General features: G+C 34.8%; 1 protein-coding gene and 1 long non-coding RNA gene across 3 annotated transcripts in view; one reads left to right on the forward strand and one right to left on the reverse strand.

The window, feature by feature from the left end:
- Positions 1–16,328, forward strand: part of LOC136394785 (uncharacterized) — a 39,985-nt gene that overhangs the window by 12,356 nt on the left and 11,301 nt on the right. The window contains exon 3 of the long non-coding RNA XR_010749233.1: positions 2,937–2,983. This is a non-coding gene — a long non-coding RNA (uncharacterized lncRNA). The remainder of the gene's footprint in view (positions 1–2,936; positions 2,984–16,328) is intronic.
- The window catches only part of PTPRQ (protein tyrosine phosphatase receptor type Q), a 270,501-nt gene continuing 264,377 nt past the window's right edge, over positions 10,205–16,328 (reverse strand). For both annotated transcript variants that reach the window (XM_066368486.1, XM_066368485.1), the window contains 2 exons: positions 12,288–12,411; positions 10,205–12,035 (listed from right to left, as the gene is read on the reverse strand). In XM_066368486.1, coding sequence (XP_066224583.1) covers positions 11,998–12,035; positions 12,288–12,411 — 162 coding nt within the window. In that variant the 3' untranslated portion in view covers positions 10,205–11,997. The remainder of the gene's footprint in view (positions 12,036–12,287; positions 12,412–16,328) is intronic.

Raw genomic sequence — 16,328 nt, forward strand, 5'->3', positions numbered from 1 at the left:
TTCTCCATGGAATAAGTTATCTTTTGAAGATTAAAGTGATGATTAAAATCAGCTTTTGGACATATGATAATACTATAATACTATTTTTGGCAGTGGTGTGTTACTTAAAGAGTTTTATAAATACATTATCTGAGCAATAACTTCAGCCACAGGAAAAAATGAAGCATGATCTTATAAAATCTTATAAGATTAGTGTGAGATTTCCTGAGGGTGCAGTAATTTAGCTCTGCCTTCAGAAGTGGGCAGCAAGACTCTTCTGGGGCTCTGATGCTTTTAATAGTCCATAGAGTAAAGGCGAATGATTGAGAGAGAGGAGGGGGAACAGGAGGAGAGGGAGGGGAGAAAAGAGGGATGAGAGAGGGAAGGTTGGAAAGGGGAAAAACTAGGATTGTAAAATCATTCTGAGTTCAGAATTGACCACCTTAAATCAGCTCTTTAAAAAATTACATTTTATATTTCTTAATCCCTTTATGTTTTCACCCAGCCCCCAACCTGCCCTCCCCTCTGGCAAGCATCGGTCTGTTCTCTGTATCCATAGTTTCTTTTTATTTTGTTTGTTCACTGATTTCACTTTTGGATCCCACATATAAGTAAAATGACATGGTATTGTCTTTCTCTGTCTGACTGATTTCCCTGAGCATAGTACCCTTAGGCCACAGAAAAGTCCCAGGAATGTCAAGTACAGCATAAGAAATATAGTCAATAATATTATAATATTTATGTATTGTGCCAAGTGGGTACTTAAAATATCAGGGGGGAGGGATGCTTTGTAAAGTTTGTAATTGTCTAATCACTATTCTGCACACCTGAAATTAATACAAAATAATATTGAATGTAAACTGTAATTGAAATATGAAATTAAAATAAATTGTATGTGATACAAAAAAATCACATTATTAAAAAGGTTTTATTTATTCATTTTAGAGAGGAGAGGAGAGGGGAAGAGAGAGAGAGAGAGAGAGAGAGAGAGAGAGAAAGGGGAGGAGGAGCAGGAAGCATCAACTCCCATATGTGCCTTGACCAGTCAAGCTCGTGGCTTGGAAATGGCGACCTCAGCGTTCTAGGTCAATGCTTTTTATCCACTGTGCCACCACAGGTCAGGCTAAAAAAAAATCAGTTTGAAAATAAAAGCATAACTTGGAATTATTTAAAATGTGCAGCATTGCTAGATTGACACAAGAAACCTTACAGTAAAGTACATTTTATTTTTTAATTATTTTCCTCCTTTGACTTTATTTTTTTTAAAGTATTAGTGGATTACTTGTTCCTGGCTACCTACCTCCTGAAGACCTGGCCTTTCTTTTTTTTTTTTTTTTTTTTTTAATTTTTTTAATTCATTTTAGAGAGGAGAGAGAAAGGGAGAGAGAGAGACAGAGAGGGAGAGAGAGAGAGGAGAGAGAGAGACAGAGAGAGAAGGTGGGGAGGAGCTGGAAGCATCAACTCCCATATGTGCCTTGACCAGGCAAGCCCAGGGTTTCGAACCAGCAACCTCAGCATTTCCAGGTCGACGCTTTATCCACTGCGCCACCACAGGTCAGGCACCTGGCCTTTCTTGATGTTCCTGTTCTCCCTGTCAATGTGTTACTATTTCAGCTAGCTGACTGCAAGAGGGAGAGCCTCAGGCACGTGGCTATCTTACCCTTGGGCACTCTTCAAGGCACTCTCCAGAAGCTGATCTGTGTTCCTACCTTTTTACCTCTTGAACCCTGCTGATTCAGGCTTCCCTGGGTACCTGAAAGTTGTGAGAATAGTAAGGAAGCCAGCATTGGAAACAGTAATCCTAACTCCCCTCTTTGTATTCTTCAACTTTCTCTGCATAAAGTTTTGGCTTTATAGTAATCAAAATATTTTAATTTACTTTAAAATAACCCAACTTTATAAAATAATTGCATCCTAGCAAAGCCTCATTTTAAAAATATATCATAAATGTTACATACTGGATAGCCCATTTATAAGGGGACTTTGACATAATCACAGTAATCTATTGTATATAAGGTGCTATTGAAATAGTCAGGTTTCAATAAACTTCTTAAAAAAGAATCCATAATAATGGAACACTCAGTGAAGAAAGCCTTTCCTTTCAATTGACTTAATTTAGTAGAATTTTGAATGGATTCATTTATTACTTTTTTTTTGTAAAAGACAAATAATTCAAATCCAAACTTTGAAAGTGAAACGGTTACATTTCTAACCAATGTCATAAACTCACCAATTAATTATTAGGTATCATCATGAAATCTTGATGCACTTCTTTCAGTGACCATAATCAGAATAAAAGAATAAAAATCACCACTCAAGGACTCTTAATAATAGCTGTCCTCCGGCCAGGAGATTTGCAGCAAAGTTCTCTTGATGCTGATGATCCAAGAGTATTGAAGGAATATACCTTTAAATTCTCTAGACAAGGACTAAATTCTTCCCAGAGGTTAGAGTGAGGCTGAGCTTTCTGGTAAAATGGAATTGCTTCTGATACACAGCGATGTGAATTGTGGGAACAAAGAACCAGGTGGCTTGCTCCAAATGATAAGCTACTATTATATAGGAAATTCAGTCATATGACTAAGAGCCTTCCTAATTTTATAGGGATTATGTTTTATGTGACTTTAATTAAAGTTATTGGACTGGGAAGTAAGGTTGCTTAAAGTAGCCTACTAGTCTAAACTTCAGCTTTGGTTTTTGGGACATACTTCTTTAAATTTTTATAAATTGTGAAGAAAGTGTAAATGTCTCACCTGTGGTGAATTTTGATTTTTTTTTAACCTCTAAAATTTCTCTAATACTCTACTTATTTAAAGCATTTACTCATTCATTCACTCAGTTAACATTTATTTAGTAATTTTAAGCACTATGAAGGAGCGATATATAGAGATAGAGGTCTATCAGATAGAGGTCTATCCATCATCTATCTACCCATTCATCTATTTATCTGTCTTTAGGAAATGAGAGGTCTGCCCTAAGGAAGAGAGCCACCTCTGAACTTGTGGTGAGTGGAACCCTGCTTCCTGCTGACTCACTCCCCTGCCTCTGGCATTTTTGGATCTTTACAGGGCTAGTTCTTGGATTCTCTTTAGCTTGCCTGTTACGATATGTTACCTCTTCCTAGTCCACCCTCATGTCTCCTGTTGGCCTGGTTTGCCACCTGCTGCTTGTTATTGTCTTCTCTGAACCTGGTGTCTGCCTCTGAGTATGTGCACATTGGCCACAACTCCAGACCTGCCTTGCCCCTGTGGGCTATCTTGTTCCAAACTGCTTCTAAAACAGGGGTCGGGAAACTTTTTGACTGAGAGAGCCATGAACGCCACATATTTTAAAATGTAATTCCTTGAGAGCCATACAATGACCTGTGTACATTACGCATTATCCAATAAAAATTTGGTGTTGTCCAGGAGGACAGCTGTGATTGGCTACAGCCACCCGCGACATGAACATGAGTGGTTTGAAATGAATGGATTGTAATACATGAGAATGTTTTATATTTTTAACATTATTTTTTTTTTTATTAAAGATTTGTCTGCGAGCCAGATGCAGCCATCAAAAGAGCCACATCTGGCTCGCGAGCCATAGGTTCCCGATCCCTGCTCTAAAACCTCCTCGCCGTCTTAATCTCATCAGCTTTATAAATTCTTCAAAAGAACATGTTAAACTCATTCCTGTCTCCTTTAAAGCAGAAATATAATGTAATTTAAAGAGGGGAAAAATGTGTTTTCTCACAAAGGACTTAGATTGTAATATTTATTTTTGTTTTATTTAGTGGCTATTTATATATGTTGGATTTCAATAAATGGTCCCGGTTTTTTATGTTTTGAAGGCCTATGTGCTTTTAATAGAAAGGTGTGTGCATGCACATATGTATATGTATGTATACACAATATAATGATATAAACCCATTAGCTTTGCTGTTTCCAAACTCCTTTAACTGGAAAAGTCAGTATGTTGAAGTATCTATGATGTAAGAAAATTAAAAAGATTTGATGAACTTTTTAGTAAGTTGCCAGTTGTATAGAACTCCTTCTTGTCAACTTCAGTTGTTAAAGAATTTTTGCATTATATTAAGATCTTGGTTTCGTTCTGGATAACTGAAAAACCTGAAAAAACCACACAGGACTGCAGGTCAGTATTCTCTGCTCTCCCACTGATGTTTATCTCTAATCCACCAGTGTGTATTTGCTCTTTGATCAAAAAGATATTCTTGCATGTGCAATACACAGTCACATAAGAACATTATTTTACTTTTGCTAAGGCAAACTTTCAGTTGAACATATTTGCTTAACTTTATCTCATGTATGAGATGGTACGCTAAGTGCTAATTGGTTAAAATCATGAGAAAGCCTGACCTGCGGTGGCTCAGTGGGTAAAAGCATCAACTTGGAACACTGAGGTTGCCGGTTCAAAATCCCGGGCTTCCCTGGTCAAGGCACATATGGGAGTTGATGCTTTCTGCTCCTCCCTCCCTTCTTTCTCTCTCTCTCTCTCTCTCTCTCTCTCTGTCTGACTCCTCTCTTTAAAATTAATAAATAAAATCTAAAAAATAAAATCATGAGAAAAATCTAGTCCTTGTTCACAAGGAGCTGACAATCTAGTGAGTGGGGAATTCCAATAGATAAGAGCTATTGAGGAAATTGTAGGCCTGAAAGCATGATACTGGGAATGTGTAGGGTGTGTCTTAGTACACAGCAAATATTCTAGTTTGGTTTTAGTACTTGGAAAAAGGAGCAATATTCTAGGGAAAGAATCGTTTATGAGTTTAATTCCATAGGCAATGAAGGGCTACTAAACAGCAGTAAAATGACCAATTTAGAGCTAGGGAGATTAATCTAGCAACAAGTTGTAGAAGAGAATTGAAAAATAATACAATTTGGTTTGGACCGAATATATATTGGAGAAGATAACACATAACAGAAAGAATATTAGACTTAATACCTGAATTCAAAAGGCTAGTATTTTCACTGACTGAGTATAAAGTGGTCTATTTTTGATGATATAAGAGAAATTTTATTTTTTGAAGATGGGAGTAATTAGAGTTCAAGTGTGTTATACATGCCAGTTGGTAATATCAAAGATATTATGATAAACCTGATGGTCTCTAGGTAACATAGTGAGATATGGGCTTTTAAATTAGGCCTCTCACTTCAAGTCTAGGATCGTTCACTTACTTAATGAGTAACCTTGAGCAGGGTATTTAAAATTTCTTTTTTGTTTTTGCTTCTGTTTTCTTACATGTAAAAGGCAGATTGTAGCACCCACTTCCAAGAATTATCAGTATTAATTAATATTTGTAATGTCTTTAGAAAAGTACCAGCACATAATGATTCAATAAAGACAGCTGTATTAATTGCTGTAAAATAAACTATAATATTCTATTTCCTACAAATAATCCATACCACAATTTTAAGTATAATCCTTAAAATGTAAATTTGTAAAATTTCTGATGTTAACAGCCAGGAAGTAGCCATTAATCCTGTTAGCATGCATCATCAGCCTTAGTGATGATATGGTGTGCTCAGCAAGTGACGTCATTATTTCTTTCATGGGAATTCACCTGATTATAAATGCTAAGTGAATAAGAACTTTGCGAATTCTCTGAAAAGCATTCGGAGCACAAGTTTTATTTTTAATATTAGAACACTAATTGTTCGTGCTTTGGGAATGGAATCACTACGTAACAAAAGTATGTAAAGATTTCTCTCTGTATCACACTCATTCAGGTAGGAGGGCATGACACTTGGGTAGATCTGTGAAAATAATCCATAAACATTTTATGTCACTTTAATAAGTTGTTAAAGTTTAAATTTTACTCCTATTTTAAAAATGATAAATTATTTCAAACACAAAGAAAACTTTTAAAAATAATATAATAAATATTTTTGCTCATTATTTAATTTCAACAATCCATGCTACCACATATGCTTTAAGTTAAAAGAAAAATTTTACAAATGTATTTGAAACCCTGTTGATCTCTGATTCCATGGCAATCTGTCTCCCTGCCTGCATTGTTCCCATATGAGAGGAAACCACCATCTGACATCAACACTTACATTCCCATTCATAATTTTATGTATGAATCCATAAAATGCTACTTGTGGTTTTAAAACATTATGTAAATGGCATATTGTAAATGTCTTGAAACTATTTTTTCATTATCCCTGTTTTTTTAAAATTAACCTTACTGAATTATAATTTACATGAAATAAAATGCACTCATTGTGTGTACAGAATTTAAAGCATTTTGACAAATGAAGATATCAAACACTCATTGCCCCCCAAAAGTTCCCTTTTGCCCACTGCAGTCAATCTCCACATATACCCCACTCCTGATATTCACTGATTTGATCTCTATCACTATAGATTAGTTTAACCCGTTCCAGAGCTTTACTTAAAAGGATTTTTACAATAAGTATTTCTTTTTGTCTGTTGTTCCAATCAACATGTTTTTGAGTGTTTTCCTGCCTGTTCTATGTGTATCAATAGTCCATTCCTATTTTATTTCCACGTTGTATTTCATTGTCCAAATATACTACAACCTATTCATTAATTCCTGCTGATGGGGATTTAAACTCTTTTTTTTTTTTTTTTTTTTTGGCTATTGTGAATAAAGCTGCTAAGAACATTATTACTATATTGTGTAAAAATACCTTGGAAATATTTTCTGAAAATGTACTTTAACTTCTCTTGGATAAATGAGTAGGCATGCTGGGTAATATGGTATATGTTTAACTTTATAAAAAATTACCAACCTGTTTTCCAAAGTGATTATACCAAATATTTTCAGTTCTAGCCACTCAAAATACTTTTCAGGATGACTTGATAATAATAGTCATTAAAATTTTTATAACTTTATTGGTATAATTATTTAATTCTTATTTTAATTTGAATTTACTTGATGACTAATGATTTGAACATCTTTTCATGTATTGGCCATTTATGCATATATTGTTCTGTAAATATTTATGTATTCTGCATATGTCTCAGTACTTGTATCTTGTCACATGTAGTGTGAATATTTTCTCTTCTTCTCCCAGCCTGTGCCTTGACTTTGCATTTTCTCAATAGTGTCTTTTAAAGAGCAAAAGGTTATAATTTTGAGAAAGTACATTTGATCAATTTTTTTAAATATTTTATTTCTTGTATTCTAAGACATCTTTGCCTATCCCAAGATCATGAGGATTTTCTCTTAGTTTTCTTTTTTTCCTATAGGCTTCATAGTTTTAGCTTTCACATTTAAACTCATGTTCCATTTCACGTTAATTTTTGTATTTGTTATATGAGATAGAGATGAAGATTCATGTTTTTCCGAATGGGATACCAGTTGTTTGAACACTAGTTATTGGAAAGGCTACTTTTCCTCATTGACTTAAATTTTCACCTTTGTTGAAAACCAATTGACAAGCAACATGTAGATTTATATTTTTAACTTTCTATTTTTTCTTTGAATGAGAAATACTATATATCTATACTGTAAATCATTCCTTTCTGTTCTATTTAAAAATAATTTTGCCTATTTTAGGTCTTGTGTAGCATTTCTATAGAAATTATAAAACAGATTCATGATTTCTAGGGGGAAAAGCCTTATGGAATTAAGAATTATAACCTGTTGAATTTATATATTAATATAAAGGGAATTGACATCTTAACAATATGAAGTAGGCATTTGAGTTCATGGGCATGCATTTTAAAAAACATTGAGTCTTCTTTAATTTTTCCCATCAATATAATTTTTGGTGTATAGTTTTTGCACATATTTAGTTAAATTTATTCTGAATCATTTCATGTTTATGGGTGCTGTTGTTAATGGTATTTTTAATTATACTCTCCAGATGTTCATTGATAGTATGTATAAGTAAAATTAATTTTTCTATCTTGGTCTTATATCTATTAATGTTTTAAAGTTATTTATTATACTTGGCAGCTTTTTCTTTGGTACATTTCTCAGTAATTTCTTCATACATGATTATATCCTCTATTCATATAAACAGTTTTGTTTCTTCTTTTATAAATCTTATGCATTTTTTTCTTGCCTTATTGTAATAGCTAAGAACACCAGTGCAATATTGAATAGAAGTTGTAAATATAGGCATTTTTGTCTTTTTCTTGATCTTAGGGTGAAGTCTTTTATTATTTCACCATTAAGTATGTTATTAACTCTTTATGTTCTTAGCTCTAACTTTTTTATAGTTGCCCATAATCAGGCTTAGAAGGTACTTTCAGCACTTAGACTATGTCATTCCATTTTCTTTTGGCTTGCATTGTTTCTAAATAGAAGCTGAAATAATTTCTTATCTTTGTAACCCTGAACAGGTCCCTATTTTCTTTGTTGCCATTAAAAATTTTACATTTATCGTTGACTTTCAGTAACCTGATTGTGATATGCAGCTTCGCCCTTACTAAATGCAGTCTAGAGCGCAATTAAGACTTATCTGTAATATGGAACTCTATAGGTCTTAAAGGATTTTGTAAGCATTAATCAAGATGATGAATGTAAAAGTACTTTTAAAAGTTTATAAGTTACTATAATTACTTCCCAATCCAAGAACAAACGGTCTTGGACTCTAGAATCATAATTTTGTTAATAGAAATAAATTAGGCCCTTTGTTACCTTCTGTTAGGTTACAGGTTTATTTTCAAGTGGTTATATCTCAGACACTGATTCAGAATGTCCTGTCAGAATGTCTGTAATGAAAATTTTCTTGACTTGTTTTCCAAATAATATTTTATGTTGTGTACATGTTTGCCTACTCACTTTAGTCCAAAAATTCCTTGAGAATGCTCTTAATCATTCATAGAAATATATCAATGATCTTATTCAGCAGAAGTCAATATAATGGCCAGAATTTTCTCTTTAATCCCTACATGTGAAATAGACATACAAATATAGCACTAAATATCACAAAGAACAAGACAATCTTAAAATTGGATACATTATCTTACTGATAAATATTACACATTGACCAGCCTGGGTAAGATATTACATTAACTTTAAAGAATTGATTGTACTTTTTAAAAATAATTTCATTAAGTATGAGCTAATCTATTCCTCAGAACATCTTCATGAGCTGGTGGGCATAGAAATCCTGATTCCACATGGACCCTCAGGCATATTTATGAAGTCATTTACCATGAAATATTACCGATCCTAAGAAGGCAAGCTTTTTTTGCCAAGATTATGCTTTATAAACATTTTTTCATATTTTTACTTTTAATACCATTCTGTTGAGACTTTCAGATCATTTTGTATTCCCAGCTTTATCAAATATTTTACTGTGACATTTCTAAAAGCTGGCCCATGAAAATGTACTTATCACAATAATGTCATAGACTTGTAGAATATTTTGCTGAACTTAAATCCCATTTCAAAAATCAGTGTTTGGTACCAGATTTGGAGAGTGAATCTCCCTTACAAAAAGAGAAAGATTTAATTGGTATATTTTTTCTCAAGAAAAACTGATAAACAGTTTACCTATAAACCAAAAGAAAATAAAATTATGCATATTATAGGATGAAAGCAGAGGTGATATCCACAGCTGCTCTTTTCTCTGGCAAACCATTCTGAGAGGCTCCAGTTTCATTCGTTTCAGCTGAACACATGTTGCTCATTTACTGTACATGTGCTTCAATGTATTTTGACAAATCAGATCTAAAAATGTTACAGATGGTCCTCGTTATTTTAATTTGAACATAATAGTCACTTATGGAACTTGGTTTTAAACTAGTCCTTTCACAACATAATTAAGAGAAAATTTAGCTATAGTTAATAAGTGATTATCCATTCAATTTCAGTCATAGTTTCAAGACATAGCTAGTAAGCTACACACACTTACCAGGTGCTCTGTAGTAATTTTTCTGATAATAAAGCCAAGTGTTTTTTAACGTGTTTCAAATAATTTCAGGTGAACACAGAATTATTCTGATCCTAGTGTCTTTTAGAGATTTTCTATTCAATCTATGGCCTGAGATCAGGCAATACTATTATAATTTTAGTAGTTGCTAGAAATGAAGACTTCTCCAGTTCTACCCTAGAACTTCTAAAGCAGAATCTGCATTTTAATGCAATATTCAGGTGATCTAAAGATATGATAAAGTTTGATAAGCACTGTTTTAGAGGGAGCCTTACATTAAATCTCCATTTTATACTCACATATGTGTGTGTGTATATATATATGGGTCAAACCTGGTACTGTATGTTGTGCACACCTGTTTTATACATATATAACAGAAAATTGACTGGCCTGCACATGGAACTATTTTTTTTTTATCATTTAATACATTAAAAATAATCTCATCAATATTTTTTATAGGCTGTACCAGTCTTCCACAAACACAAAAACACACAAATATCAGCACTGGTGTGCTACGTATTTTCCATGACTGACACATGAAACAAAGTGAAGAACTTCTAATTCCAACCTGAGTCTTTTAGAGTTCTCACCATATCTTATCATTTTCTGAAAATTTCTATGAAATAAATTGTTGGTTGGAGCAATAGAGGGCTTATATTTATTTATACTCCTTGCCCTGAAAAAACAGGAAGCAAGGGTTCTTGCAAGACTAAAGGATTTAATTTCTTGAATAATAAATTCAACTTAAAAATCATCTGTGTGTGCCATGGGAAATGATAATATCTTAATTATTTATACTATCTTATACTGTACTTACATAATATACTTCATTATATTATAATAACTGTATATAGAAAATCAAATTTATATTTATAAGGATCTCTTAAATCACACCGCAAAGTAACTCAAATCCTTAATTCAATTTTATTGGCCATCACATTTCCTATATTTATATTCCAGCAGAAATATGCAGAAGATATCATTCCTATCATAGAATTAATAAAATAATTAATATTATTTTGTTTTATGACTCAATTGAAATTTGACAAAATAATAACATATAGTTCAAAACTTACTTAATATATAGTCACTATCTAACAAAAAGGAGGTCGAAATATTTAAAAAAAAAAATCTCTAATTTGCTGTAACCTGGTTGATTTCTTTGTTTTCAGTTCCACCAAATCCACTCCTCAATAACTGAATGTGGGGAATAAAATAAAGACTGTATTCTGTAACCTATTTGAAGTCTCTGTTGGCACCATGGGAACACAGCATTAGTTTACAAGCTTGCAACACATTACATGTTTTTATTATTGTTTTTATACATTTCTGCTGAAGAAAACCTTCAGAATTATAAATATTAGGTTGCATATATATTTAATGGACAAATACTCTGATACATTTAACTATAAATTTAAATATACAATATAGTGGTACAGTTTGTGCCTGAAACGTACAAATGTACATAGGCTAGAAAAGTCCTCTACAGCTTCATACGAGCGATTATACTGTCTAATTTTTCTTTCTTGTTTTTTCAAACTAAAGATCACAATGCAATTTAAATAGCCCTCAGTGTCCCCGAAGAGCTACTGTGTGTTGTATAAAAGCGAAGTAATCCCAGCAGTGTCAGGGGTTACTGTTCAGCTGTTCGAGATCATGAGATGATATCTCAGCACTCATAAAACAGAGGATTCAAAACACAGCGGTGGACATGGAAGTACAGATCATTATGACAGTCCTGGAAGTTATCCACAAGAAACGTCAACACCCTGGAGGCCAAAATAGCACTACTGAATCAACATTTACAACTTTTGTTCAAGATTAAATCCAATACGTAGGGAAAATTCACATGGAAACAATGCTATTATAATAATAATTTTATATTTGGCTCATTCCAAAAATATGGAAGACTTCAAAAACCTCTGGGATATTTTTGCTTAAACATTCTAAGCACATAATATTTATTTTGTACAATACAAATAACTATCCCAAATTAGCTACTTATGAGAACTGTTCATAAAATGTCACTGTATTTAGTAAGGCACAATTGGGAAAGCATAGAGATTTCTTTAAGGTAGCACATTTCATGATTCAGAAGAATGAGGGGTAATTTTGGCTTTGGGATTTGAAAATATCTTCCAGTTATAATCTTTGGTCTGAATATTTACATGGTGGTTTCTTCCCATTCAAGCTCAACATCACCTATAATATAAAGAAACACGTCACTAGAGAAAACTGAAGTTAATAAACAGTTTAAAAGATTTAAATGTTTCACAGCAAAAGTATGGTGCAAATGGAAAAGCTAGTCTCCTAACTTGAATTAGAAATGAAAAAATTGATGAGTGCACCAACCAAGCTTCTCAAACATTTTCAACATATGGTTATTATTAAATTAATATTCCCACTGTATGTGGCAAAGGGCTAATAAATTGGGTACACATTGCCTCTGTTTACCTTCCATGGCATCCAAAGAGTCCATCTTCTGAAGGGCTGAATAGTTAACAAAACAGATGGGCTGATTACTTCCTTTACTTGATAAGAGATCCAGAATGCACTGGTGTAAAAAGATATATTGTGCCTAGACACAAAAAAAGGGTGATTAAATAACATGGATATGGTGGAGATATTACCTATAAGGTAAGCTACACTGTTACAATAAAAATTAATATTGAATTTCACAAATGTTAAATAGCTACATTAGAGGCACAGAATTTATCATGTGTGTAAATGATTTTCTACCATTTCAAAGGTAAGGTTTTCCAAATTCCTGTAGCTTCATATAGCTTCAGGTTTCTCTAAAAATTCTTATCATTGAAATCCAAATGTTAATTTACTCTTTCTTGCTATGATTATAAGAACTGGCAAACTAGATTATTTAAATTTGTTTAGAAGTTTCCTTTTTCCTGTTAGGTCTAATTAAGTAATTTTTCTTATAATAGTTTTCTTGTTAGAATGGTTACTGGGATGCAAATGATACATTTACGTTCAAAATCTGGGAGTGAGCATATCCACACACCATCAGCACATATAAAACATGTTTATCAGTTCTGGTAATCACGTAACATTTAGCCTACCTATTGTCAAGTACCTTTCTCTAATTGTAAATAAAATGCAGTAGACCATTGAACTATCCAAATAGCCAAGTGCTGGACAAGAACTCCTAACAATTCATCTGAATGCTTTGGCTAAATTTAGTTCCATTTGAGTGTTTTAAGTTTATTCAATAAAATTTAATAACTTATTAACATTTCTGAGTTTACAATAATAAAAATCACACTTTTACATAGGAAACATACCCGACATTAAAGGGAAATAACTGAATGCTTAAGATATATAAGTATACAAATAGACAATTGATTTAAATAGAATGTCCTCTAAGTGACCATCTTAAGAGGTTATATTTATATCTATTGCTACTGTACCACAAAACCTTTTTGAAATCTTTTATTGAAATTGTCTTAGAAATTGTTGGTCATTACCAGAAATATCTATTTCTTTGTGGATTACACAATATTTCCACAAACATCTCATGACCAGAATGTTACTTCTATGAGGGCAGAACTCTCATATTCACTGCTGAATTCCCATAGCCTGTAATAGTGCCTGGCATGTCATAGTTGCATAATAAATGTTTGTTGACTTAGTCTCATTTAATTCTTACCGCTAAGCCAATCTTAACCATTTAAGGACAGCTTTTATTTGGAGAACATCCAGAAGTCATTAGGGATCAACTTTTATAAGTGAGGTGGATGATCACGTTACGGAATTCAATTTTGGTAAGAAATGAAGTGTTGTTATAAAGTAATGCAAATTCTACTGAAATTGCTAGTAAATCATTTCTCAAGGTAATTCTGAAAGAGTATTTTCAAACAATTATCCAACAATGAATAACATTATTGTTAGAAATATATTGACACACTATAATTTCTTTGAAAACACCAATCGATGAGATTTATGAGTCTGGTATTTTTTTTTTTAAATAATAGCATTTGAATTTGAAGTCATATTTGATATGTGAAGCTTCTGACTGTCTCCATCTCACCTCCACTGGAAAGAATGATGGGCGGAAACTCTGCCCACAGGGCAGGCTGTGCTCCATGGGGCAGCACTCCATTTTCCAAGGTCCCTCTGCCACCGTGTGTTAGTGCCAAAGAGACAGTGAAGAGTGCAATTTCATTTTCTCCCCTAAAGCGTTATGTTACCCTAAGAATTAAACTTGTTGATGTTCAGTTTTCTCATCGGAGGATGATAAAACCTAAGTGGTAAGATTTAAGGGACTTAACATGTAAAGTGCCTGCCAAAAAACCGGCACCCAAAATATATTAGTCTTTTTTTTCCTTTCACTTTCTTTACATCAGTAAATTTCCAGGAGATCCTGAGCAAGACAGAGGCTCATCCAAACTAACTCTTATTTTGAAGCACCAGTAGTAAATATCTCAGGGTATTATATCACCATAGAGTACTCTTTCAGAAAGTCCTTTCAAATCTCTTGAGGTTGCAATGAACTCTTTTTGCTAGACAGTGACAGATGAAGCTCTCTCCTGGGGTTTGGGCTGTGCCCTGCGGGTGCCTTTTTGTGGCAATATTTTGCCAGGGTTCGCATTCCCCTGCCCCTGCCCATGGCTACTGTAATATGTGCTGAGATGTGAGCATTCTTCATAGAAACTGGCTTTACTTCCTGGTGCAAGAGAAGAAAGTAAGAAACCACTCCTGTACAAGGCAATGCTGCTTTGTATGGATGGGAGCCAAGGTGTGCTCAATTTCCTTGTTTTCATCACAGGGAAAGGACAGTAAAGAGCAAAATCTCTAGGAATGAAGGTGGGCAAAAGAGCTTCAGAGGACCAGCTTTTCAGAAAGGAGGGACTTGGCAGAGTCTTGTCGGACATTTACTGTACACTGGGCTTTGACTACATGCTTGCCGTTTTAGATACTTTTATTTAATACTGACAATGAACTAGTGAAAAGCATAACATGGCTATTTTACAAAAGAGAATTAGCCCAAAGAGGTTGATTTCACAAAGTTGCAGAGCCTGTAATTAGCAGGACTGAATTCTTCTTCTTCCTCCTCTTCTTCTTCCTCTCCTCTTCCTCCTCCTCCTCCTCCTCCTCCTCCTCCTCCTTCTCTTCTTCCTCTTCTTTCTTCTTCTTCTCCTCCTCCTCCTCCTCCTCCTCCTCCTCCTCTTCCTCCTCCTCCTATTCCTCCTCCTCTTTCTTCTTTCTTCTTCCTTCTTCTTCTTTCTCCTTTCTTCTTTTTTTTTCTTCTTTGTCCAAGTGAGAGGATAGGAGATATAAAGACAGACTCCTACATGTGCCCTGACCAGGATATATGTGCTGACCCCCGTCTGGGGCCCAGGCTCTGCTCATCTGAGGCCATGCTTGCAACTGATTTTAGTAACACCTGAAGGGGAGGCTCCAGGGAGCCATCCTCAGAGCCTGGGGAGATGTACTGGAACCAATCGAGACATGGCTGTGGGAGGGAAGAGAGGCACTGAGAGAAAAGGGGGAGAAAGGTGGAGAAGCAGGTGGTCGCTTCTCTTGTGTGTCCTGACTGGGAATCGAACCTGGGATATCCATACTCCAGGCCAATGCTCTACCACTGAACCAACCAGCCAGGGCCTGTATTCTGAACTCAATTCTCCAACTCCAAAATTCATGCTCTTTCCATTCCCCTACCCAATGGCAACATTTTGCTCTGGTTGTTTAAATAAGTATAATATATGAAGATTATAACACATACTGAATACTAAATTGTGTGACCTTATTACTAGACATTCTTGAATACACTCTTTACAAAGTTCAGTTCTACAAAGTTGTACAGTATGGCAAAATTATTTTCAACTTTTATTTTTTGATTGACTCTAACCTCTAGAAGGATACAATATCTGAATCAGTCTTATACTCTATTCTATTCAAAAGAGCCAACCAATCTTGATTAATGTCAATAGCATGGTCACCAGTGCACATGTGCATATGTGTACCCAAACACATGAGAGGAAAATCAGCTTTCTATTTATTCTTCTTCTTTTTTTTTTTTTTTGTGTTTTTTTTTTCATTTTTCTGAAGCTGGAAACAGGGAGAGACAGTCAGACAGACTCCCGCATGCGCCCGACCGGGATCCACCTGGCACGCCCACCAGGGGGCGACGCTCTGCCCACCAGGGGGCGATGCTCTGCCCATCCTGGGCGTCGCCATATTGCGACCAGAGCCACTCTAGCGCCTGGGGCAGAGGCCACAGAGCCATCCCCAGCGCCCGGGCCATCTTTGCTCCAATGGAGCCTCGGCTGCGGGAGGGGAAGAGAGAGACAGAGAGGAAAGCCCGGCGGAGGGGTGGAGAAGCAAATGAGCGCTTCTCCTGTGTGCCCTGGCCGGGAATCGAACCCGGGTCCTCCGCACGCTAGGCCGATGCTCTACCGCTGAGCCAACCGGCCAGGGCCTATTTATTACTCTTATTGTTTTAATAATGATTAACAGTTGTCTTGATAGTGGAGCCCTTAT

This window comes from Saccopteryx leptura, chromosome 2 (genome assembly GCF_036850995.1).
Source record: "Saccopteryx leptura isolate mSacLep1 chromosome 2, mSacLep1_pri_phased_curated, whole genome shotgun sequence".
NCBI classification, from domain to species: Eukaryota; Metazoa; Chordata; class Mammalia; order Chiroptera; family Emballonuridae; genus Saccopteryx; species Saccopteryx leptura.